The 19,847-nt window shown below is 39.9% G+C and overlaps 1 protein-coding gene across 1 annotated transcript in view; it reads left to right on the top strand.

Moving 5' to 3' along the window:
- Nucleotides 1-19,847, top strand: part of RRM2B (ribonucleotide reductase regulatory TP53 inducible subunit M2B) — a 37,040-nt gene that overhangs the window by 4,420 nt on the left and 12,773 nt on the right. Inside the window, 5 exon segments of the mRNA XM_010354534.2 lie at nt 4,071-4,226; nt 10,442-10,558; nt 11,502-11,635; nt 12,380-12,474; nt 17,696-17,829. Coding sequence (XP_010352836.1) covers nt 4,071-4,226; nt 10,442-10,558; nt 11,502-11,635; nt 12,380-12,474; nt 17,696-17,829 — 636 coding nt within the window.

Raw genomic sequence — 19,847 nt, 5'->3', positions numbered from 1 at the left:
GAGCTATGATCATACCTGCACTCCAGGCTGGGTAAAAGAGCAATACCTTGTCTCTAAAAAAAGAAAAATGTTGGCCGGGTGCGGTGGCTCAAGCCTGTAATCCCAGCACTTTGGGAGGCCGAGACGGGCGGATCACAAGGTCAGGAGATCGAGACCATCCTGGCTAACACGGTGAAACCCCGTCTCTACTGAAAAATACAAAAAAAACTAGCCGGGCGAGGTGGCGGGCGCCTGTAGTCCCAGCTACTCCGGAGGCTGAGGCAGGAGAATGGCGTAAACCCGGGAGGCAGAGCTTGCAGTGAGCTGAGATCCGGCCACTGCACTCCAGCCCGGGCGAGAGCGAGACTCCGCCTCAAAAAAAAAAAAAAAAAAAAAAAAAAAAAAAAGAAAAATGTTAAAGCTAGAAAGTGTAGGTGATACATTATGGTGGGGAATATTCAAAACACTTGGGGCTTCAGTCAGTGAGCCAAGTTTAAAAAAGCAAAAAGCTTGACCATATGGCAGAAGATTAGTAAAAATAAATATAAATAAATATATGTGTTTAGGCTGGGCACGGTGGCTCACACCTGTAATCCCAACACTTTGAGAGGCCAAGGTAGGAGGATTGCTTGAAGTCAGGAGTTCGAGACCAGCCTGGCCAACGTGATGAAACCCCATCTCTACTAAAAATGCCATAGTTAGCTGGGCGTGGTGGCAGGCACTTGTAATCCCAGCTACTCAGGAGGCTGAGGCAGAAGAATTGCTTGAACCGGGAGGCGGAGGCTGCAGTGAGCCGAGATCATGCCATTGTACTCTAGCCTGGGTGACAGAGCGAGACTGTCTCCAAAAAAAAAAATGATGTGTTTAAGTCACATAGTTTAAGGAATACACCATTTTCTTATGATTCTGACCTTTAGCCAATTTTCAACTACCTGTTTGGATCACTTTGCATAATAAGGCCTCTACTGTATTATTGTCACTATAAATATTGTTTTCTCAATTTTGTTTGGGTTTGGAAAAAAAGTAAAAAGCTTGGTTCAACTCTGAAAAATCCTTACAAATGGTTACAGGGTTTTAAATTTTTTTTTTTTAACTGCCTATTTTTCACTCTCATGGTATTCTTCAGTTAAGCAGAGATACCAAGGGAAACTTTCATCTGAGGTCATCCAAAAAAAAAAAAGAGGCTGGGCGCGGTGGCTCAAGCCTGTAATCCCAGCACTTTGGGAGGCCGAGACGGGCGGATCACGAGGTCAGGAGATCGAGACCATCCTGGCTAACACAGTGAAACCTCGTCTCTACTAAAAATACAAAAAACTAGCCAGGCGAGGTGGCGGGCGCCTGTAGTCCCAGCTACTCCGGAGGCTGAGGCAGGAGAATGGCGGGAACCCGGGAGGCAGAGCTTGCAGTGAGCTGAGATCCGGCCACTGTACTCCAGCCTGGGCGACAGAGCCAGACTCCGTCTCAAAAAAAAAAAAAAAAAAAAAAAACAAAAAAAAAAAAAACGATAACTGGAAACACAAGTTTATGCATTGATGATTTGCTGATTTCCTTTCTGTACAGTATAAAACATTTGGTTATTTTTATTACTATTTTAAAAGGATGAAAACATTTAAAAGTGAAATTTTCTCCTGGTGTTTGTGACATTAGGGAGATCACAGATTTCACTGGGAAGTGTTCTCTGCTGCCTTTTAGGTTTCATCTCCTCCCATTGTGCCCCCACTACCATGAAGTCCAGACTTCTAGTTCTTCAAATAGAAAATGACTTCTAGTTCTTCAAAAATGTCACATACTATCATACCTTTTTTTTTTTTTTTTTTTTTGAGATGGAGTCTTGCTCTGTCGCCAGGCTTGAGTGCAGTGGCGTGATCTCAGCTCACTGCAACCTCTGCCTCCCAGGTTCAAGTGATTCTCCTGCCTCAGCCTCCCGAGTAGCTGGGACTACAGGCACGCGCCACCACACCCAGCTAATTTTTGTATTTTTAGTGGAGAGAGGGTTTCACCACATTGGCCAGGATGGTCTCAATCTCTTGACCTCATGATCCGCCCACCTCGGCCTCCCAAAGTGCTGGGATTACAGGCATGAGCCGCTGTGCCCTGCTCATCATATCTTTTTTCACATTGTTTTTTTCTTCTAAAATATGGGGTCTTAGATTAGGTCCACAGAGGGTACTCTGGAGAGCCTAGAGTTTCAAGATGCATGAACTTTCTGAAATTGTGTTTAAATGTGTGTTTGTGCACGTATCTAAGCATTATGAAATAATATGTCATCTCTAGCCCAGCTGAAAGGTTGATGTTGGTTAACCTCCTTCTCTTTACATTGCAAAATCCTTTGTAATACACTCCTAATCCAGCTTCTCCTCTTAATAGTCTACAGGTTTTCAGGATAGAACAGGAGAATGTATATATAAATGTGACTTTCATTCTAACTTAAAGGTACTAGTCTTCAGCAGATAATTTATTTATCATCATTCAAAAACTTCATTCATCGTCAGGGCATTTGGTGCTGAAGAGTGACTGCTTGTGGTGTCCTTCCCAACTTTCAGTAACAAAAGTATGGAAGTTCCCAACTTTCATACTTTCAGTATATCCCAAATTTCAGTAACAAAACTAGCAAAGGCCAGGAGTTTGAAACCAGCCTGGGCAGCATAGCATGACCCCCATCTCTACAAAAAATTTAAAAATTATCCAGGCATGGTGATGTGTGCACATAGTCCTGGCTACTTGGGAGGCCGAGACAGAGGATCACTTGAGCACAGGAGTTTGAGACTGCAGTGATCTGTGATCACACTACTATGATCTATGCACTCTAGCCTGGCTGACAGAGCAAGACCCAGTCTTAAAAAAAAAATTGCTCAAATATTTGTGGAGTACAGGAAGTAGAGGAATTAGCAGCCCATTTAGTTAGCTAACATGCTTGACACGATGCTAAGCCCTGGGAACATCACAACAAATAAAAATTGGTTCCTCTTCTCCAGGGCTCAAGTGTTGTATCTGAGGAGGCCCACACCTTTAAACAAATAGTTAAAATCAAGACAATCTGTACTGTGATGGCAGTAGGTATAAAGCACGCAAGCCCCCCGTATTTGCATAGCCTTATGCTTGTATTTTGGGCTTTCTTCTTGCTAAGCCTTAGCCTCCTCCTCTATAACACTTGCTTTGGCGAGGTGACAATGGGTGGAGGCTGGAGTAAGGAACATAACGGGCCTGTCACAGTAGAGAGAGACAGTTTTGGTTAGGAGTCTAGAATTTGTATGTGTTCTTTTCCTGGTTTATATGTGTTTAGCTTATTTGTATGTCCTTTGTTTATACTCATTCTCATGCATGTGCGACTCTTCTGATCCTCTTCTAATGTTCCCGCTGACTATTTTAAAAATATATACATGGCACCATTTGCTCTTAGAGTGCAGTCATGTTTTGAAGCAGTATGAATACAGGTTTGTGTTTCTCACTTTATTCACAAAGCTTTGAGACAGCCCACAGTGAGATCATATGCAGTAATGTTAAAACGTAAATAGAAGTAACAAATTGGAGTATCAGAAGATTAAGATGAACACAGGTTAAGTTGTAGGTGATGAGTTTTCAGATAAGTATTATAGTATTTCAGTGAAGAGCAGAAAGAAAAAACATTAAAATAAAGTAGCTTATACCAGTAACTTATTCATTCCAGCATTCTATATCAGAGAGACTCTAAAGGGACATTTTGTTCACAAACTTAGACATTTGCCCATCATGACATTTATGGGTGTAGCTTTCTACTTACCCTCAAACTAGCAATAATTACAATAATTTTTGAGTGCTTATTGTATACCAGGCTTTGTTTAAAGCACTTTTAATCATCAGAATAAACCTATGAGGCAGGAATTACTTTACAGCTGAGGAGACTGAGGGTTAGAGAAGTTAAGCAGCTTCCTATGGTGACACACACACTTCCTAACAGTATTAGTCAGCTACCAGGTAACAGTAAGGATTCAACCCAGGCAGACAGGCTCTCAAACCAGTGCCATTTCCCTGACTTCCCTAGATGTGTGTTTAGGTATGAATAAAGGAGAAATGTCTATATAAAAAGTGTGTTTGTACTTTATTTTTCAAAGAGATCATCTTCAGATACCAAGGACAATGAAATAAAGTCAAATGAAGAGCCACTCCTAAGAAAGAGTTCTCGCCGGTTTGTCATCTTTCCAATCCAATACCCTGATATTTGGAAAATGTATAAACAGGCACAGGCTTCCTTCTGGACAGCAGAAGAGGTACGTGGCATTGCCTTCATGAGCATTCATGTCCTATAGTGCAGTGTTCCCTTCTTGTTTTACAGGATATTGAAAAACTTTAACTTATACATTGAAGAAGATCAGTTGCAGAAGATAAGTTTTGGAATTACTGAGACTAAATACGATGTTCTCAATGTTTTAGTTTAGATTACTATCTATAAACAAGTTTTCTGCTGCAACAATGGCATCTAATTCTCCCAGATTTTTATTTCCAATGTATTAGAACATTTTCTTTTTTCTTTTTCTTTTCTTTTTTTTTTCTTTTTGAGACAGAGTCTCACTCTGTCACCCAGGCTAGAGTGCAGTGGCGCGATCTTGGCTCACTGCAAACTCCACCTCCCGGGTTCAAGCAATTCTGCCTCAGCCTCCCAAGAGCTGGGATTACAGGCGCCCACCGCCACGCCCAGCTAAGTTTTATATTCATAGTAGAGATGGGGTTTCACCATGTTGGCCAGGCTGGTCTCAAACTCCTGACCTTGTGATCCATCCACCTCAGCCTCCCAAAGTGCTGGGATTACAGGCATGAGCCATTGCGCCCGGCCAACATTTTCTAATTTTAAACAGACTTTGAGTTTGATATGGCCAAGTAAGACTAGTCTGACTAGTCTTATAAGGTCGGCAGAATAAGTAAAATTGCAGCTCTAGTCAAAAAATGAGTGAAAGCTGGAGCAACTCTGCTTCCAATTGAGAGACTTATCTGATTGTACAAAAGGAGGCGCCGCATGAAGAGTTTGATCTTCAAACTCTTCATGGACTTACTCCTGAGTCAGCCAGGTGGAATTCACAGTGCTGCTCCTAGTTTGGCCGTGCCCTCAGCTACATCAGACGTGGCAGAGTTGCCACCAAAAGACCAGCTGTAGAATGCTTTCTGTTAATTCCACCTAGGAGATCAGTTGAACACAGCAAACTAGAAAATATTTGCTGGTTGGTAAGGACAGTGGTCATGAAAATGATTGCCCTGTAGTCTAACTGAACAAATAGTTATTGTCTTGATCTTTGATGGGTGATACCTGTACAGCACTATTGTTCTGTATATGTTTGTATATGTATCTTTTTAGATTTGAATCTAAATCTAATTTAGATTTTAGATAGATTTGAATCTATTTTTTCAAGAAGTTAATTCTATAAATGTTAAACACATGCTGTTAAGAATGCAGGCTATGGGGTCAGACTGCCTAGGTACAAATTCTGTGCCACTACTTACTAGATATGGGACTGGGAAAGTTGCATGACCTCTCTGTGTATCCTCATCAGTAAATTGAGCTAGTTGTACTTGGCTATTTGGGTTGTTATGAGGATTAATGAGATGTTTAAAATGGTAGTTGACACTTAGTAAGCACTAAATAAATGTAAACTATTATTTTATGCACAGAAGGGGGAAAATTTAACTGAGAAATCAGAAGGCACCAATGTTTGAAGCTTCTATTACACACTTTTACCCACTTTGCCGTCTTTGTTACATTGTAGTGTTATATATTGTCAACATCTTTGTTATATTATAGTTGACGTATACAGCAAAAAACCAAACCACAAAAAACAAACACCTAATATTTTCATACTGGGTCATAATGCTCGACACACCTGACTGTCCCTAACTGTCTGTGGTTTTTAGAAAGTTTTTTTGTAAGATACGGTTCAGAGAACAAGTGGAATACACAGGTGGCTTTTTCGTTCATCATGTTAAAAAGGTACTTAAGATTCTTAGGATTCTTGAAATTCATTTGGAAATTAACTTGCATCTTTTAGCAAAGACAATATGTGACCTGTAACAAAGAAGCACTAATTTTTAAAAACTGAAATCTACGGGTTGGTACATGTTTGTTCGGTAATTATAGGAGGATTCAAATACATATTTTGAAGATAAACACATTTTTAGTTCCACATATTTTTCGTTTACAAATTATGTAAATTACCATTTGATAAGCTTAAATGGTTGAGCTTAATTCTTAAATATGGCTGATCAACAGAAACCCTGATCGAAAGACAAAAGTCTGGGGTTTGGGACTTTTTTCTTTAAAGCCACTCAGGCAATTATGATAATTGTGTAGTTTGGAATCAGTATTTAAATGATGAAATTGAGAATTTGCTCAAATAAGAAAATGCTAGGCAGGAAGGAAATATGACTAATGTAGTGTAAATAAAATTTACAAGACCTTTGAAAGTGAGTGTTCAAAGAGATAATATTTAAAAGGAAGTATCTTACAATATTAACATTTAATATCAAACATATAATATGTAAGAGGATGGACATGGTGGCTCACACCTGTGATCCCAGCACTTTGGGAGGCTAAGGTGGACAGATCACTTGAGGTCAGGAGTTCGAGACCAGCCTGGACAACATGGTAAAACCCTGTCTCTACTAAAAATACAAAAATTAGCCAGGCGTGGCAGCAGGTGCCTGTAATCCCAGCTACTCGGGAGGTTAAGGCAGGAGAATCACTTGAGCCTGGGTAGCAGAGGCTGCAGTGAGCCAAGATCATGCCGCTGTATTCCAGCCTGGGCAACAGAGTGAGACTGTCTCAAAAAAAAAAAAAAAAAAAAAGTGAGGGGTTTTATATATATTAGAATGAAGAAGATGTCCTTCAGTTAAACCTGAGTTGAGCTTTTAATAGAACAGAACTTGATTTTTAGGTTGCATATTAAAAGATGAAGACAAATGTTTCCTCCACCCTGCTCCATTGTATCCCCAGCGCTTAGCACAGTGTCAGGTGTGCAGTAAGTGCTCAACAAACCTTAAAAAATAAATTAATGGGAAAAAGGGTTTGGAAAATGCATAAGTACTCAGCAAACACTTAAAGAATAAATTAATGGGAAAAGGGGTTTGGAAAATAGCATGTGATTAAAAGGTTGGGACATTAAGTCCTTTTTGGAAATGTCAAAGAGATTGAGGCTTTATGTTTTTTGTTTTGTTGTTGTTGTTGTTTCGAGACAGAGTCTCTCTCTGTTGCCAGGCTGGAGTGCAGTGACACAATCTTGCCTCACTACAACCTCCGCCTCCTGGGTTCAAGTGATTCTCCTGCCTCAGCTTCCCAATGTCCCCCGGGCTGGAGTGCAGTGGCGCAATCTCAGCTCACTGCAACCTCCGCCTCCCAGGTTCAAGCAATTCTTCTGCCTCAGCCTCCCAAGTAGCTGGGATTACAAGCACCTGCCTCCACACCCAGCTAATTATTTTTATTTTTAGTAGAGACGGGGTTTCACCATGTTGGCCAGACTGGTCTTGAATGCCTGACCTCGTGGTCCGCGTGCCTCGGCCTCCCAAAGTGCTGGGATTACAGGCGTGAGCTACCGTGCCAAGGCGAGGCTTTGTTAGAGTAAATAGAAGAAAGGCAAAAGACAAGGACAGTTACATATTTCAACTGTTTATGAAGTTAATCCTGATAAATATTTAAAAGATTTTTTCTGACAAAATTGAAGCAGGATAGTTTCTCTGATCCCGTCCTAGGTGGGAACTGGAATGCACACGCTGGAGCTAGCTGGCCACTTTGGCACTGGCAGGGGCAAACTCCACTCATTTGAACCCATTGTGCTCAACCCCTTGAGGGAGGGAGCATGCAGGTGAGCAGGTGCAGGAGCTTGGGCAAGTTCTTTTGGACACCAGCAGGAGCAAAACTCCATGCAGGCCTCGTGGTAGTATCTGTGGGGAGTACCCACAACCCTTGAAGCCCCAGAAGGAATGTGTTATAGTCAACTCTCTTTTAGCTTTTGCTGTCCGTGGATGGCTTGTTTTAACAGTTCAGTGGGCCCTCTGCCTTTTCACATGAAACAGTTGGTCTCCACCAGTGAGGGCAGAGGGTCAGTGTGACAGCCTTTAGCATCCACACCTGTGGCACCCGAGCTCTTGTTCAGCAGCCAGGAAAAATCAGATCACATGAACAAATCGAAGGGTGGTGAATACAGAGGATTTTATTGCTGATGAAAGTGGCTCTCAGTGGGAAGGGGAACTGGAAAGGGGATAGAGTGGACTCCTCTCCAAAGGAATGCTGTCAAGCTGTCCCTCTGAAGTTAAGCTGCTTCTCTCTGATGTTCAACCATAGTCTCTGTCATCCAGCTGCTTCTCCTCTTTTCCTCTTCTCTGCTGGTAGAGCCTGGGGTTTTTATGGGGTAGCAGGGCCACGGGTGGTTTTGGAAAAGGCAACATTCGAGTGGGAGAACAGGAATGCATGTTGTCACTTTGGGCTGCAGTTCCAGGATTGAGGGTGGAGCCCTCGCCGGGGACCACCTTCTTCTGCCCAGAATTTCCCTGCCTCCTGTCCCTATCAAAATGATGTCTATATACGCTGTGTGATGCTGTTTGGAGGTGGGACCTTGGGAGGTAATTAGATCATGTGGGTGGAGCCCTCATGAATAGGATTAGTGGCCTTATAAGAAGAGACATGAGAGATACAATCTCTCTCTCTCTGCTATGTCAGGATACAGCAAGAGGGTGGCCATCTGTAAATTAGGAAGAGGGCCTTCACCAAGAGCCCAACTAGGCTGGCATCCTGATCTTGGGCATTTAGCTTCCAGAAATGTTAGAAGAATAAAAGTATGCTGTTTAAGCAACCCAGTCAATGGTAATTTGTTATAGCCCCCAGAACTGACTAAGACAGGGTACATTGAAAGACAATTTTTGGCTGGGTGCAGAGGCTTAGGCCTGTACTCCCAGCACTTTGGGAGGCCGAGGCGGGCAGATCACTTGAGCTTAGGAGTTCAAGACCAGCCTGGGCAACATGGCAAAACCCTGTCACTACCAAAAATACAAAAAATTAGCCAGGCATGGTTTTGTGCACCTGTGGTCCCACCTGTGCCTCTGGAGGCTGAGGTAGGAGGATTGCTCGAGCCCAGGAGGCAGAGGTTGCAGTGAGCTGAGATTGTGCACCACATTCCAGACTGGGTGACAGAGTAAAACCCCGTCTCAAAAATTTAAAAAATAGACAATTTTTAAATTGTAGGTTTCACCAAATTCTAAAGTATATCTCCCTTAATTCCAAAGACTAATTCTAATGAACATTTTCAAAAATATTTCCATTCCCAGTGGAAACCATGCCTACATATAAACTGCTTTAAAAACCAGATTGTTGGCCACCTGTGGTGACTCACACCTGTAATCCCAACTCTTTGAGAGGCCAAGGTAGGAGGATTGCTTGAGGCCAGGAGATTGAGACCAGCCTGGGCAACATAGTGTGACCCCGTCTCTTTAAAAAAACAAGGCAAGGCCAGGCGTGGTGACTCATGCCTGTAATCCCAGCACTTTGGGACGCCGAGGCGAACAGATCATGAGATCAAGAGATCGAGACCATCCTGGCCAACATGGTGAAACTCCGTCTCTACTAAAAAATATAAATAATTAGCTGGGCATGGTGGCACCTGCCTGTAGTCCCAGCTACTCAGGAGGCTGAGGCAGGAGGATTGGTGGAACCCAGGAGGTGGAGATTGCAATGAGCCAAGATCATGCCACTGCACTCCAGCCTGGCAACAGAGTGAGACTCCGTCTCAAAACAAAACAAAACTTAGGTTGTTACCTGCCTGGCATTACTTCTGGGTATAAAAGTAGATTGATTACCTGGCAGTAAAGTGGCAGCTACAGTTTTTTAATAGGTGCTTAATTATCTAACACCATAGCAAATACTGTATAAAATGTTAAAGCAATGACTGTTGAGAATCATTAGCTTATTCACTTCAGTGCCTTCTTGACTAGTTTTTACTCTCCCCCCTCCCCTTTTAAAAGCCCTTCTTTCATTTGCTCTGGTGCCACTAGATGATGTTAATTTGGATATTTTTAAAGTATATCCTGGCCAGCTTCTTAATTAGCCAGAAAATTCTATTCTGTTGTAATTTTTTAAAGATAAATTTTATTGTGTATGTTTAAGGTGTACGACATGATGTTATAAGATACATATATATAGTAAAATGGTTACCATGGTGTAATAAATTAACATTTCCTTTGCCTAACGTAGTTTAGCTGTTCCCCCTCCCCCACCAAGAGTAGCTGTAACCTACTCATTTAACAAAAGTCCTCAATATAATACACTTATTAGCATAACCTTTTTGTTCTATTTCTTTGCAATGCTAACATCTTTCTTTTTCCATAGTTTACTGGTAGTGGGATATTCCTACTTAACTTTACAAGGGAAGTTAGTTTCCCAACAGTTTCTGAAACACGTTGAGAAGAACGTAACTCCAAATTAAAATTTTTGAAAATCTTTTTATTCCAGGTCGACTTATCAAAGGATCTCCCTCACTGGAACAAGCTTAAAGCAGATGAGAAGTACTTCATCTCTCACATCTTAGCCTTTTTTGCAGCCAGTGATGGAATTGTAAATGAAAATTTGGTAAGATTTTTGCTTGATTTAACTTTTGTTCTCCTTTAGCAGTTAAATGATGATAATGTCATTAAGATTATTAAATTGAGCCAGAGGAAAGATGTCTAAAAAATGAACTAGATGAAACTTAACTCTTTAAATGTTTTTCTGATGAATTGCTTATCCTTTGACCAGCAACTATATTAAATCAAGCATAAATTATACCAATCAAAACTATTTACAGTGCAGTAACATGAGTTTGATTTTTACCCTCAGATGGTAAGCTTAATAGAGAACCTGCACCTTAATAACCTTTGGAGCTCTGTAATAGAATACTGGGTTCTGGCTCCCCATTTTGAAACTTAATTATGGTTGATCAGAAGGCATAATTTCTTTTTAAAAAGAATAGAAAGATAGGCCGGGTGCGGTGACTCATGCCTGTAATCCCAGCACTTTGGGAGGCCGAGGTGGGCGGATAACGAGGTCAAGAGATTGAGACCATCCTGACCAACATGGTGAAAACCTGTTTATACTAAAAATACAAAAATTAGCTGGGTGTGTTGGCACGTGCCTGTAGCCCCAGCTATTTGGGAGGCTGAGGCAGGACAATTTCTTGAACCCGGGAGGCAGAGGTTGCAGTGAGCCAAGATGGTACCACTGCACTCCAGCCTGGCAACAGAGCGAGACTCCATCTCAAAAAAAAAAAAAAATGTGTGTGTGTATATAGATATGTATGTGTGTATATATGTATATATATGTGTATATATATACTATGCAACTAATTTACCATGGATAATTGATGGATAAACAGTACTGCCTAGGATACTGCTTAAAATAATCCGTAAGGTCTTTCTGACCTGTTTGTTACACGACAGGCAGTTTTTAAGTGATAATGCTGATGTCCGGATTCTGATTTGCAGTGTTTAATGAGAGCCTATAGAACTGGATATGTCTGTTTCCGTTATCTTCTTAGGTGGAGCGCTTTAGTCAGGAGGTGCAGGTTCCAGAGGCTCGCTGTTTCTATGGCTTTCAAATTCTCATCGAGAATGTTCATTCAGAGATGTACAGTTTGCTGATAGACACTTACATCAGAGATCCCAAGAAAAGGTATTGTTGGGATTTTATTTACAAAATATTGCTTATGGCTTGGTTATATTCAGATCAGAATTTATTCCAAAATTCAATGTTAAGGAAAGATTCAAGTGTGGAAGTTTCTGAGCATAATATTTTCTATTGCTTAATAATGTATTGAGTTTTAAAAAAACTTATTATAGAACCAGTTAAGCTTTAGATATTTTATCTTTAAGAACTGTTCAGTAGCATCTTCTGTTTAGAAATTGAATACTCAAATTTAGCTGGTTTTGTATGAATCAGATTCAAACTAATAATTGAGTTTTATTTCTATTTTATGGGCATGTAAAAATGTATAAAAACTACAGATCTGGTATCATACCATAGAGTTACAGTTATTATCTCTGATTAAGTTTAGTCCAATTAAGAAAAACAAGTGAGGCCAGGCATGGTGGCTCACGGCTGTAATCCCAGCTCCTTGGGAGGCCAAGGCAGGTGGATCACCAGGTCAGGAGATCGAGACCATACTGGCTAACACAGTGAAACCCTGTCTCTACTAAAAATACAAAAAAATTAGCCAAGTATGGTAGCGGGCACCTGTAGTCCCAGCTACTAGGGAGGCTGAGGCAGGAGAATGGCGTGAACCCGGGAGGCGGAGCTTGCAGTGAGCCAAGATGGCGCCACTGCCCTCCAGCCTGGGCAAGAGCACGAGACTCTGTCTCAAAAAAAAAAAAGAAAAACAAGTGAATAACATTGCTGTTCATTCTTTTGTTTTTACAGGGAATTTTTATTTAATGCAATTGAAACCATGCCATATGTTAAGAAAAAAGCAGATTGGGCCTTGCGATGGATAGCAGATAGAAAATCTACTTTTGGTATGTGGCTCTAATTTATATATGATCAGATTTGCCTCAGGTGATAAGACAGTATTTTATGTGGTGTGACTATCCAGTACTAATCAAAGTTACAGCATGGAAAAGGAGTACAAATATCTCAAATGCACCTTTACCAAAATCATTATTCCTAATAATTAATTAGAAAGTGTTGGTAAAATAAAGCTGTTATCTATTCTACTTAGTTGGAAGTTGAAAAGTTAAGATGTTAGTGCATGATGACAGCTAAATAGGAGTCAGTCATATAGCAATAACAAGAGTATTATAGCAATTCACAGTTTGTACCTGGCTTTTAAGTTTATTTTAGGAATGGTTTTTTTTTTTTTTTTAGACAGAGTGTCACTCTGTCACCCAGGCTGGAGTGCGGTGGCGTGATCTGTGATCTTGGCTCACTGCAACTGCTGCCTCCCAAGTTCAAGCAGTTCTCCCTGCCTCAGCCTCCTGAGTAGCTGGGATTACAGGCACCTGCTACCATGCCCAGCTTATTTTTGTATTTTTTAGTAGAGATAGGGGTTTCACCATGTTGTCCAGGTTAGTCTTGAACTCTTGATATCAGATGATCCGCCCACCTCGGCCTCCCAAAGTGCTAGGATTACAGGCATGAGCCACCACGCCTGGCCTATTTTAGGAATTTAAAGCAAGTGAAAACTTAACATTTTTGAGGAAACAAATGTCTAGTTTCTCAAAAACTAAAGATTAGTGTAATCAACCAGGACAAAAAAACCATTTGTAATAACAGGCTTATTTTTCATAGGTAAGCTAAATGCAAACACCCTTCTGGCTGACTTGAGATCCCATAGCATTTTTTTAAGGAAGTGTATCATATTATGTCTTACACATAATAGTTGCTCAATAAATATTTACTAAATTTAATTAAAATATTTCTATATTTCATTTGGATAGCTCTAAGTACGCATCTCATTCTTATCTGTTTTTAATCGGTGTTCTTTACTTTTTGGTTTTATTCACTATGTGAGGAAGCAAGTCTCAAAATTTTTGGTCTCAGGCCTCTTTGTACTCTTAAAAATTATTAAGAGCTCCAAAGTGCCTTTACTTGGGTAGGTTATAGGTATTGATATTTCTGCATTACAAATTAACATTGAGATAATTTAAAAATATGTATTAGTGCATTCTAAGATAGCAATAATCAACCCATTACATTTTAATACAGATAACATTTTTATATAAGTTTCTGTATTTTCCAAAAAAAAAAAAAAAAGAATAGCATGCTTTTAAATTTCTATAAATCTTTTAAATGTCTGACTTAATAGAAAACAGTTGGAGTACCATATCTGCCTTTGCATTTGATTTGTTGCAGTGTATATGTATGTAGTATATGCCTCATTTAAATATGTATTATGGTTAGAAAAGGGAGGAATATTTTATTTAGCTTTTCAGATTATTATGGATATGTCATGTAGCTTCTAGAAAATATCATTATAAAGTATGAGAGACTGGTAGTTAAAAAAAATAAATAATGCCTTAATGTTATTATGAAAATAGTTTTGACCTCAGGTCTGTAGATTTCTCAGGGACTCCTGGACCACACTGAAGAACCAGTGATGTAGTGCATATATGGGCCAGCATGTAGTATACCAGGGATGAAGCAGATACGTTTGCCTCCTTGCTTTCAGTTCATTTCAAAAATGAGAAAGGCAGCCGGGCATGGTGACTCATGCCTGTAATCCCAGTGCTTTGGGAGACTGAGGTTGATCACTTGAGGCCAGCAGTTTAAGACCAGTCTGGGCAACAAAGCAAGACCCCCATCTCTACAACAAATTTAAAAACTAGCCAGGTATGGTGGCATGCATCTGTAGACCCTGCTACTTGGGAGGCTGAGGGAGGAGGACCACTTAAGCCCAGGTGTTTGAGGCTACAGTGAGCTATGATCCACTGTGCTCCAGCCTGGGTGACAGAGCAAGACCCAGACTCTAAAAAAAAAAAAAAAAAAAAAAAAATAGGAATGAGAAAAGCACTGGTTCTCAATATATGTAAAAATCATCTGGAGAATTTGTGGAAAAACTCTTAAGAATCCTGCCAAAAGTGATGTAGGAGGCCCAGATGGGACTGAGAAATCTGCATTTTTGTATTCAGTTGATTCCCTCACAAGGAGCCTCAGAAACACTATGGGAAATGCTGGCTTTAGAGAAAAAAGAAGGGAAAAGGCAGAGAGTTCCATATACACTGAAAATACTAGTATGGAAGCAGTGATGAAAAATGATGAGCAGGCCCACAGAAAACATGTATTTCCTGAACTACCCAAGAAGGACAACCTAGAAATAGAGAAAACAGAGAAGGCTGGCAGTCACCATGTAACTACATGAGGACTCCAGCTAGATTCTTCATATTGCTTAATCTCGAGGGAAACCCCATTTCGGGTTCTAATTTAGGGTCTCAGGAAAGAACATGTTCTAAAATTGTGGAGGGGGAGTTGAATGAATGTAGAGTGGAACAGGGAAAGGGGAAAGGGTAAAGAGTGCATGGTGACTCTCGTTTTTGGGAGTGGAGCTAAAAGACAGTAACATGGAAATATCGCCTTGCTTTGCTGCACACTGTTACTTTCCTTTAACCAGCTGAGGAAGTGCTGTTTTATGAACTGATTGGGCTGCCTGCACCACCGTTAGTAGCTATAAGTTGACAAGGACAGCTCTTTCATCTGGCTTAGGGTTTTGCCTAACGTTTTTGGTGACTTTCTTAGTGCCTTTTGCACTAAGATCCAGCATAGCAACTATTCTTTCCTTATATCCAGACTCTTATAAGCCTTTATTTTTAGCTAAAGAGAAACTAAGAATATTTCTTTAAAAATTATTAGTTTGTCTGAGAGTTTATAACAAGATTCAATTCCTATAGAGCAAAAATTTTCCTTATTATATATGTATAGATTTTTAAAAATTGAGACATCCTGTTTAATTTTTAAAATATTTTTGAAGAACTTTAAAATATATAGATTAAAACTTAATATATGTAATGAAATTTTATTTCAAGCCTCAAAAAAATTAGCTACACAATCTTAGTACATTGCCATCATAGAGGTCAGCTATATCTTAAAAATATATCCAACCTTCCCCTCTCTAAAATGAATCATGAGGCCTTTACATTCACTATAGTTTTTAGGAGAAATGTTCTGGAACCCTCTTTTTATTTCACATATATCTCAAAAAATTGTAAAATGTACCACGTGTAATCCTTTAATCTTCTCCAAAAAAGAATAGCCTTCTATAACTATGTTATGATTTTCATTCTTTAGTATTCACATGAATGTATAGCATGGTTACAATACCAATTTTCCACTAGGCACAGTGGCTTGTGCCTATAATCCCAGCTACTTGTGAGGCTGGAATGAGAGGATGGCTTGAGCCAGAAGTTCAAACCAGTCAGGGCGACATAGAGAGACCTTAGCTCTAAAGAAAGAAAAAAATTAGCCAGGCATGGTGACGCACGCCTGTAGTCCCAGCTACGTCAGAGGCCGAGGTGGGAGCATTGTTTGAACCCAAGAGTTTGAGACTGTTAAAACCATTAATGCGCCATTGCACTACAGCCTGGGTGACAAGAGCAAGACCCCACTCTCTAATAAAAATAAAAATATCAATTTTTCTTTTATTCACGTTTGTATTTAATTATAGTCTACTTCCCTTACAGATAATTATACTTATGATGTTACCTTAATGTCAATGAAAAATGTATCAATAACTATAAGTTATCTTAATAGTAAGATAAAAGATACAGTAAGTTATATGTTAAACTAATGACAAGTCTCTATCTTAAGAATAGTGATTATGCTGATGATGATTTTTGAGATAGGCTCACTCTGTCACCCAGCTGGAGTGCAGTGGTGTGATCATAGCGCACTGCAACCTTGACCTCCTGGGCTCAAGCATTCCTCCCACATCAACCTCCCAGGTAGCTGTGACTACAGGTGTGCACCACCACACCCAGCTAATTTTTAAATTTTTTGTAGAGATGGGGTTTTGCTCTGTTGCCCAGGCTGGTCTCTAACTCCTGCATTCAAGTGATCCTCCTTCCTCGGTCTACCAAAGTGCTCATATTTCAGATGTGAGTCACTGCAGCACTTGGCCTAGAGTGGATTTTAATGTCTTCTCTCATCTAGTACTTCTACAGGTTCCATTGAGTCAGTTCAGGACTTGTTTATTAAGTGACTTCTTTGTGTGTGGTCCTGTGACATGTACTGAGGTATAAACCGTGATGTCATCTATGAAAAAGGTTTGTAATGCACTCAAGCACTCAGCTGCCTGTATCTCACAGTCTTATAGACCAAACCTTTCTCCTTAGACATATATAAATACTTTTCTCAAGCATATGCAGTGTGGTGACATAAGCACCTTGTGAATGACCTTTGGGTTAGAGCTCTGATCATCCTGTATAATGTTACAGATATGATGCCACTGTAGACAGTTTCTTAATAGGAGATGGATTTCTATGAAGTCCATGCCTAACAATGAGTAACCTTTAAAATTGGCCCTTTTGTATTTTGCTTATGTTATGGGGATATTTTATCTAATAGATATTATCCTCAGTTGGGCTTATCTATTTTTTTTTAATTGCAGATCCATGCCAATGGTTTTTGAAATGTTTGCAGATGGTCTGTAAGACACCATAAGTTTCTAAAAATATAAACTTAAGCAACCTCTCCTACTTTCAGAGGAAGACACTTATCATAAAGTCTACCTTCTACTCACCAGTCTAGTACACACACACATATGTATACATACTACACACATATGCATGTACCTGCACTCACAGTCATGTGTGGTGCACACATAAATCACCGTTGTTTTGAGTAGGTTTTGAGAAGGTCCTTCTTTGTCCAGACACCAAGACCTATAGAAGTCCATTGTCTGACAGAGGATTTGAAGGAGGCATACCTTTCTGCTCCAGTAGGTAGAGGTGGCACATTTTCTCCTATGGAGATCTTTGGCCATGGCACTAACTCGTGTATTTTGTTTCTTTGCAAACAGTCATGGTATTTATTGATATATATGGTGTATATATATCAATATATACACCATATATATACACCATATATATCATACACCATGTATATACAATATATATACACCATATATATCAATAAATATTTATTAAATTTATTTATTAAATTTATCAAATATATATTTGCATATATATATGCAAATGTTTGCAGTATCTGATATTTCAAAAACTGAAATGATTTTATGTCTCCCAGGGGAAAGAGTGGTGGCCTTTGCTGCTGTAGAAGGAATTTTCTTCTCAGGATCTTTTGCTGCTATATTCTGGCTAAAGAAGAGAGGTCTTATGCCAGGACTCACTTTTTCCAATGAACTCATCAGCAGAGATGAAGTAAGGAATGGAATGTTTTTCTAGTTATATTTGTATTCATATTTGATGTTCATCTATTTTTCTTTTCTATCTTTTTTTTTTTTTTTTTTGAGATAGGATCTCATTCTGTCATCCAGGCTGGAGTACAGTGGCACGATCATGGCTGAGTGTAGCCTCGCCTTCCCTGGCCTCAAGCAGTCCCCCCATTTCAGCCTCCCTCATTGCTGGGACTGTTGCAGGTGCCCTCCCTTGTTGCAGGTGCCACTACACCTGACCTAATTTTGGTTTTTTTTTTTTTTTTTTTTTTAGAGACAGGGCTTCACCATGTTGCCCAGGCTGGTCTTGAACTCCTGGGCTCAAGCGATCTGCCTGCCTCAGCCTCCCAAAGTGCTGGAATACAGGCATGAATCACTGTACCCAGCCCATTTATTTTTCTTTCTCCTGAAAAATGCTGTGGTGACACAGGTATCCTGGTAATTAAAATAGGAAGTCACGTCATCTTGCTTTTAAGACACTGCATTTTCCTCCTATGTCTCTTACCATCTCTCCTCAGTCTCCTGGTCATTCTTAATATCAGTGTCCTCCTAGGTCCCCGCGCTGGCCTTTCTCCTTCACTGTATGTGCCCTCCTGGCTGATCTTATTTACTGTCATGAAATCAGCTACCATCTAAACGCTCATAACTCCCAAAACTTAACCCTTTGTCCCAGATATTCTATCCTAAGTGCCAAACCCATGTATGCTAGTGCATGTTCGACATTTTCTCCTTGAAGTTCCCCCAGGTGTCTCAAACCTGTTATTTCAGAAATCAAACTCATCATCTTTTTCCAAAAATTTGTTGTTCCTTCTGTTTTTCCTATTTCATTTAGTGTCTCTATCCTTCTTTTCCAGTCATCTAATTTGAAATCTAGGAGTCATTTTAGATTGCTTCTTCTTTTTCAGCCACATCCAATCAGTAACTAACCCTGGTCTCCCTCTGCCTGCTATACCGTTTCCATCTTTCTTACCACTTTTTTTTTTCTGTAACCTTTTTTGGATTACCTTCTCAGAAGAGACATCTCGAAACTTTCCTGATCAATTAGGTGAAATTGGCCACTCTTTCCTTTATGTATCCATTTGAAACCTGCACCTGTCCATGTCTTGGAGTCCATAGCATGTATTGTACTTTTTATTTCTCTCTTCTGCTAGACTTTAAGCTCCTTAGTGCAGGGACTTTGTTTTATTTATCTTTCTGTTCTCAGTGTTTTGGCTATCATAGCCATTCAGTTAACATTTATTGCCTATGCTAATCCTTAACTTCTCTGAACCTTGGTTTCTTCGACTATAAAAACCATTTTGTTAGAATGCCATGAAATAGTGTATGTGAAAGTATTTTTTTAAATGCCATAAAATACTTCATATAATTACTTTTTGCTTTTTCTTTTTTTTTTTTTTTTTTTTTTTTTTTTGAGACGGAGTCTTGCTCTGTCACCCAAGCTGGAGTGCACTGGCCAGGTCTCAGCTCACTGCAAGCTCCGCCTCCCGGGTTCACGCCATTCTCCTGCCTCAGCCTCCCGAGTAGCTGGGACTACAGGCGCCCGCCACCTCGCCCGGCTAGTTTTTTGTATTTTTTTAGTAGAGACGGGGTTTCACCGTGTTAGCCAGGATGGTCTCGATCTCTTGACCTTGTGATCCGCCCGTCTCGGCCTCCCAAAGTGCTGGGATTACAGGCTTGAGCCACCGCGCCCGGCCTACTTTTTGCTTTTTCATGTCTTTAAATTTTTAATAACTTTTATTAGAAATGTCATCAAGGATTGTTATAGAGAATAAAAAAATTAATCTCAGCACACAGAGAACCACATTTACTGTTTTGTTGGAGTATTTCTTTATAGACTTTTTTCTACATTTAATTCTATTTAGATATATAAACATATTTTCATCATTCATATATTTAGGAGTTGAGATGTTCTTTTTCCACTTGGCAAAATACTGCAATCATTTTTCTACGGCATTAAGCACCTTTTGAAAATAGTGGTTTTGTTAGATATATGAGCTAATGAAT

The sequence above is a fragment of the Rhinopithecus roxellana genome, chromosome 9, assembly GCF_007565055.1.
Source record: "Rhinopithecus roxellana isolate Shanxi Qingling chromosome 9, ASM756505v1, whole genome shotgun sequence".
In the NCBI taxonomy this organism is placed as follows: Eukaryota; Metazoa; Chordata; class Mammalia; order Primates; family Cercopithecidae; genus Rhinopithecus; species Rhinopithecus roxellana.
This window is presented reverse-complemented; position numbering and strand designations above follow the sequence as displayed.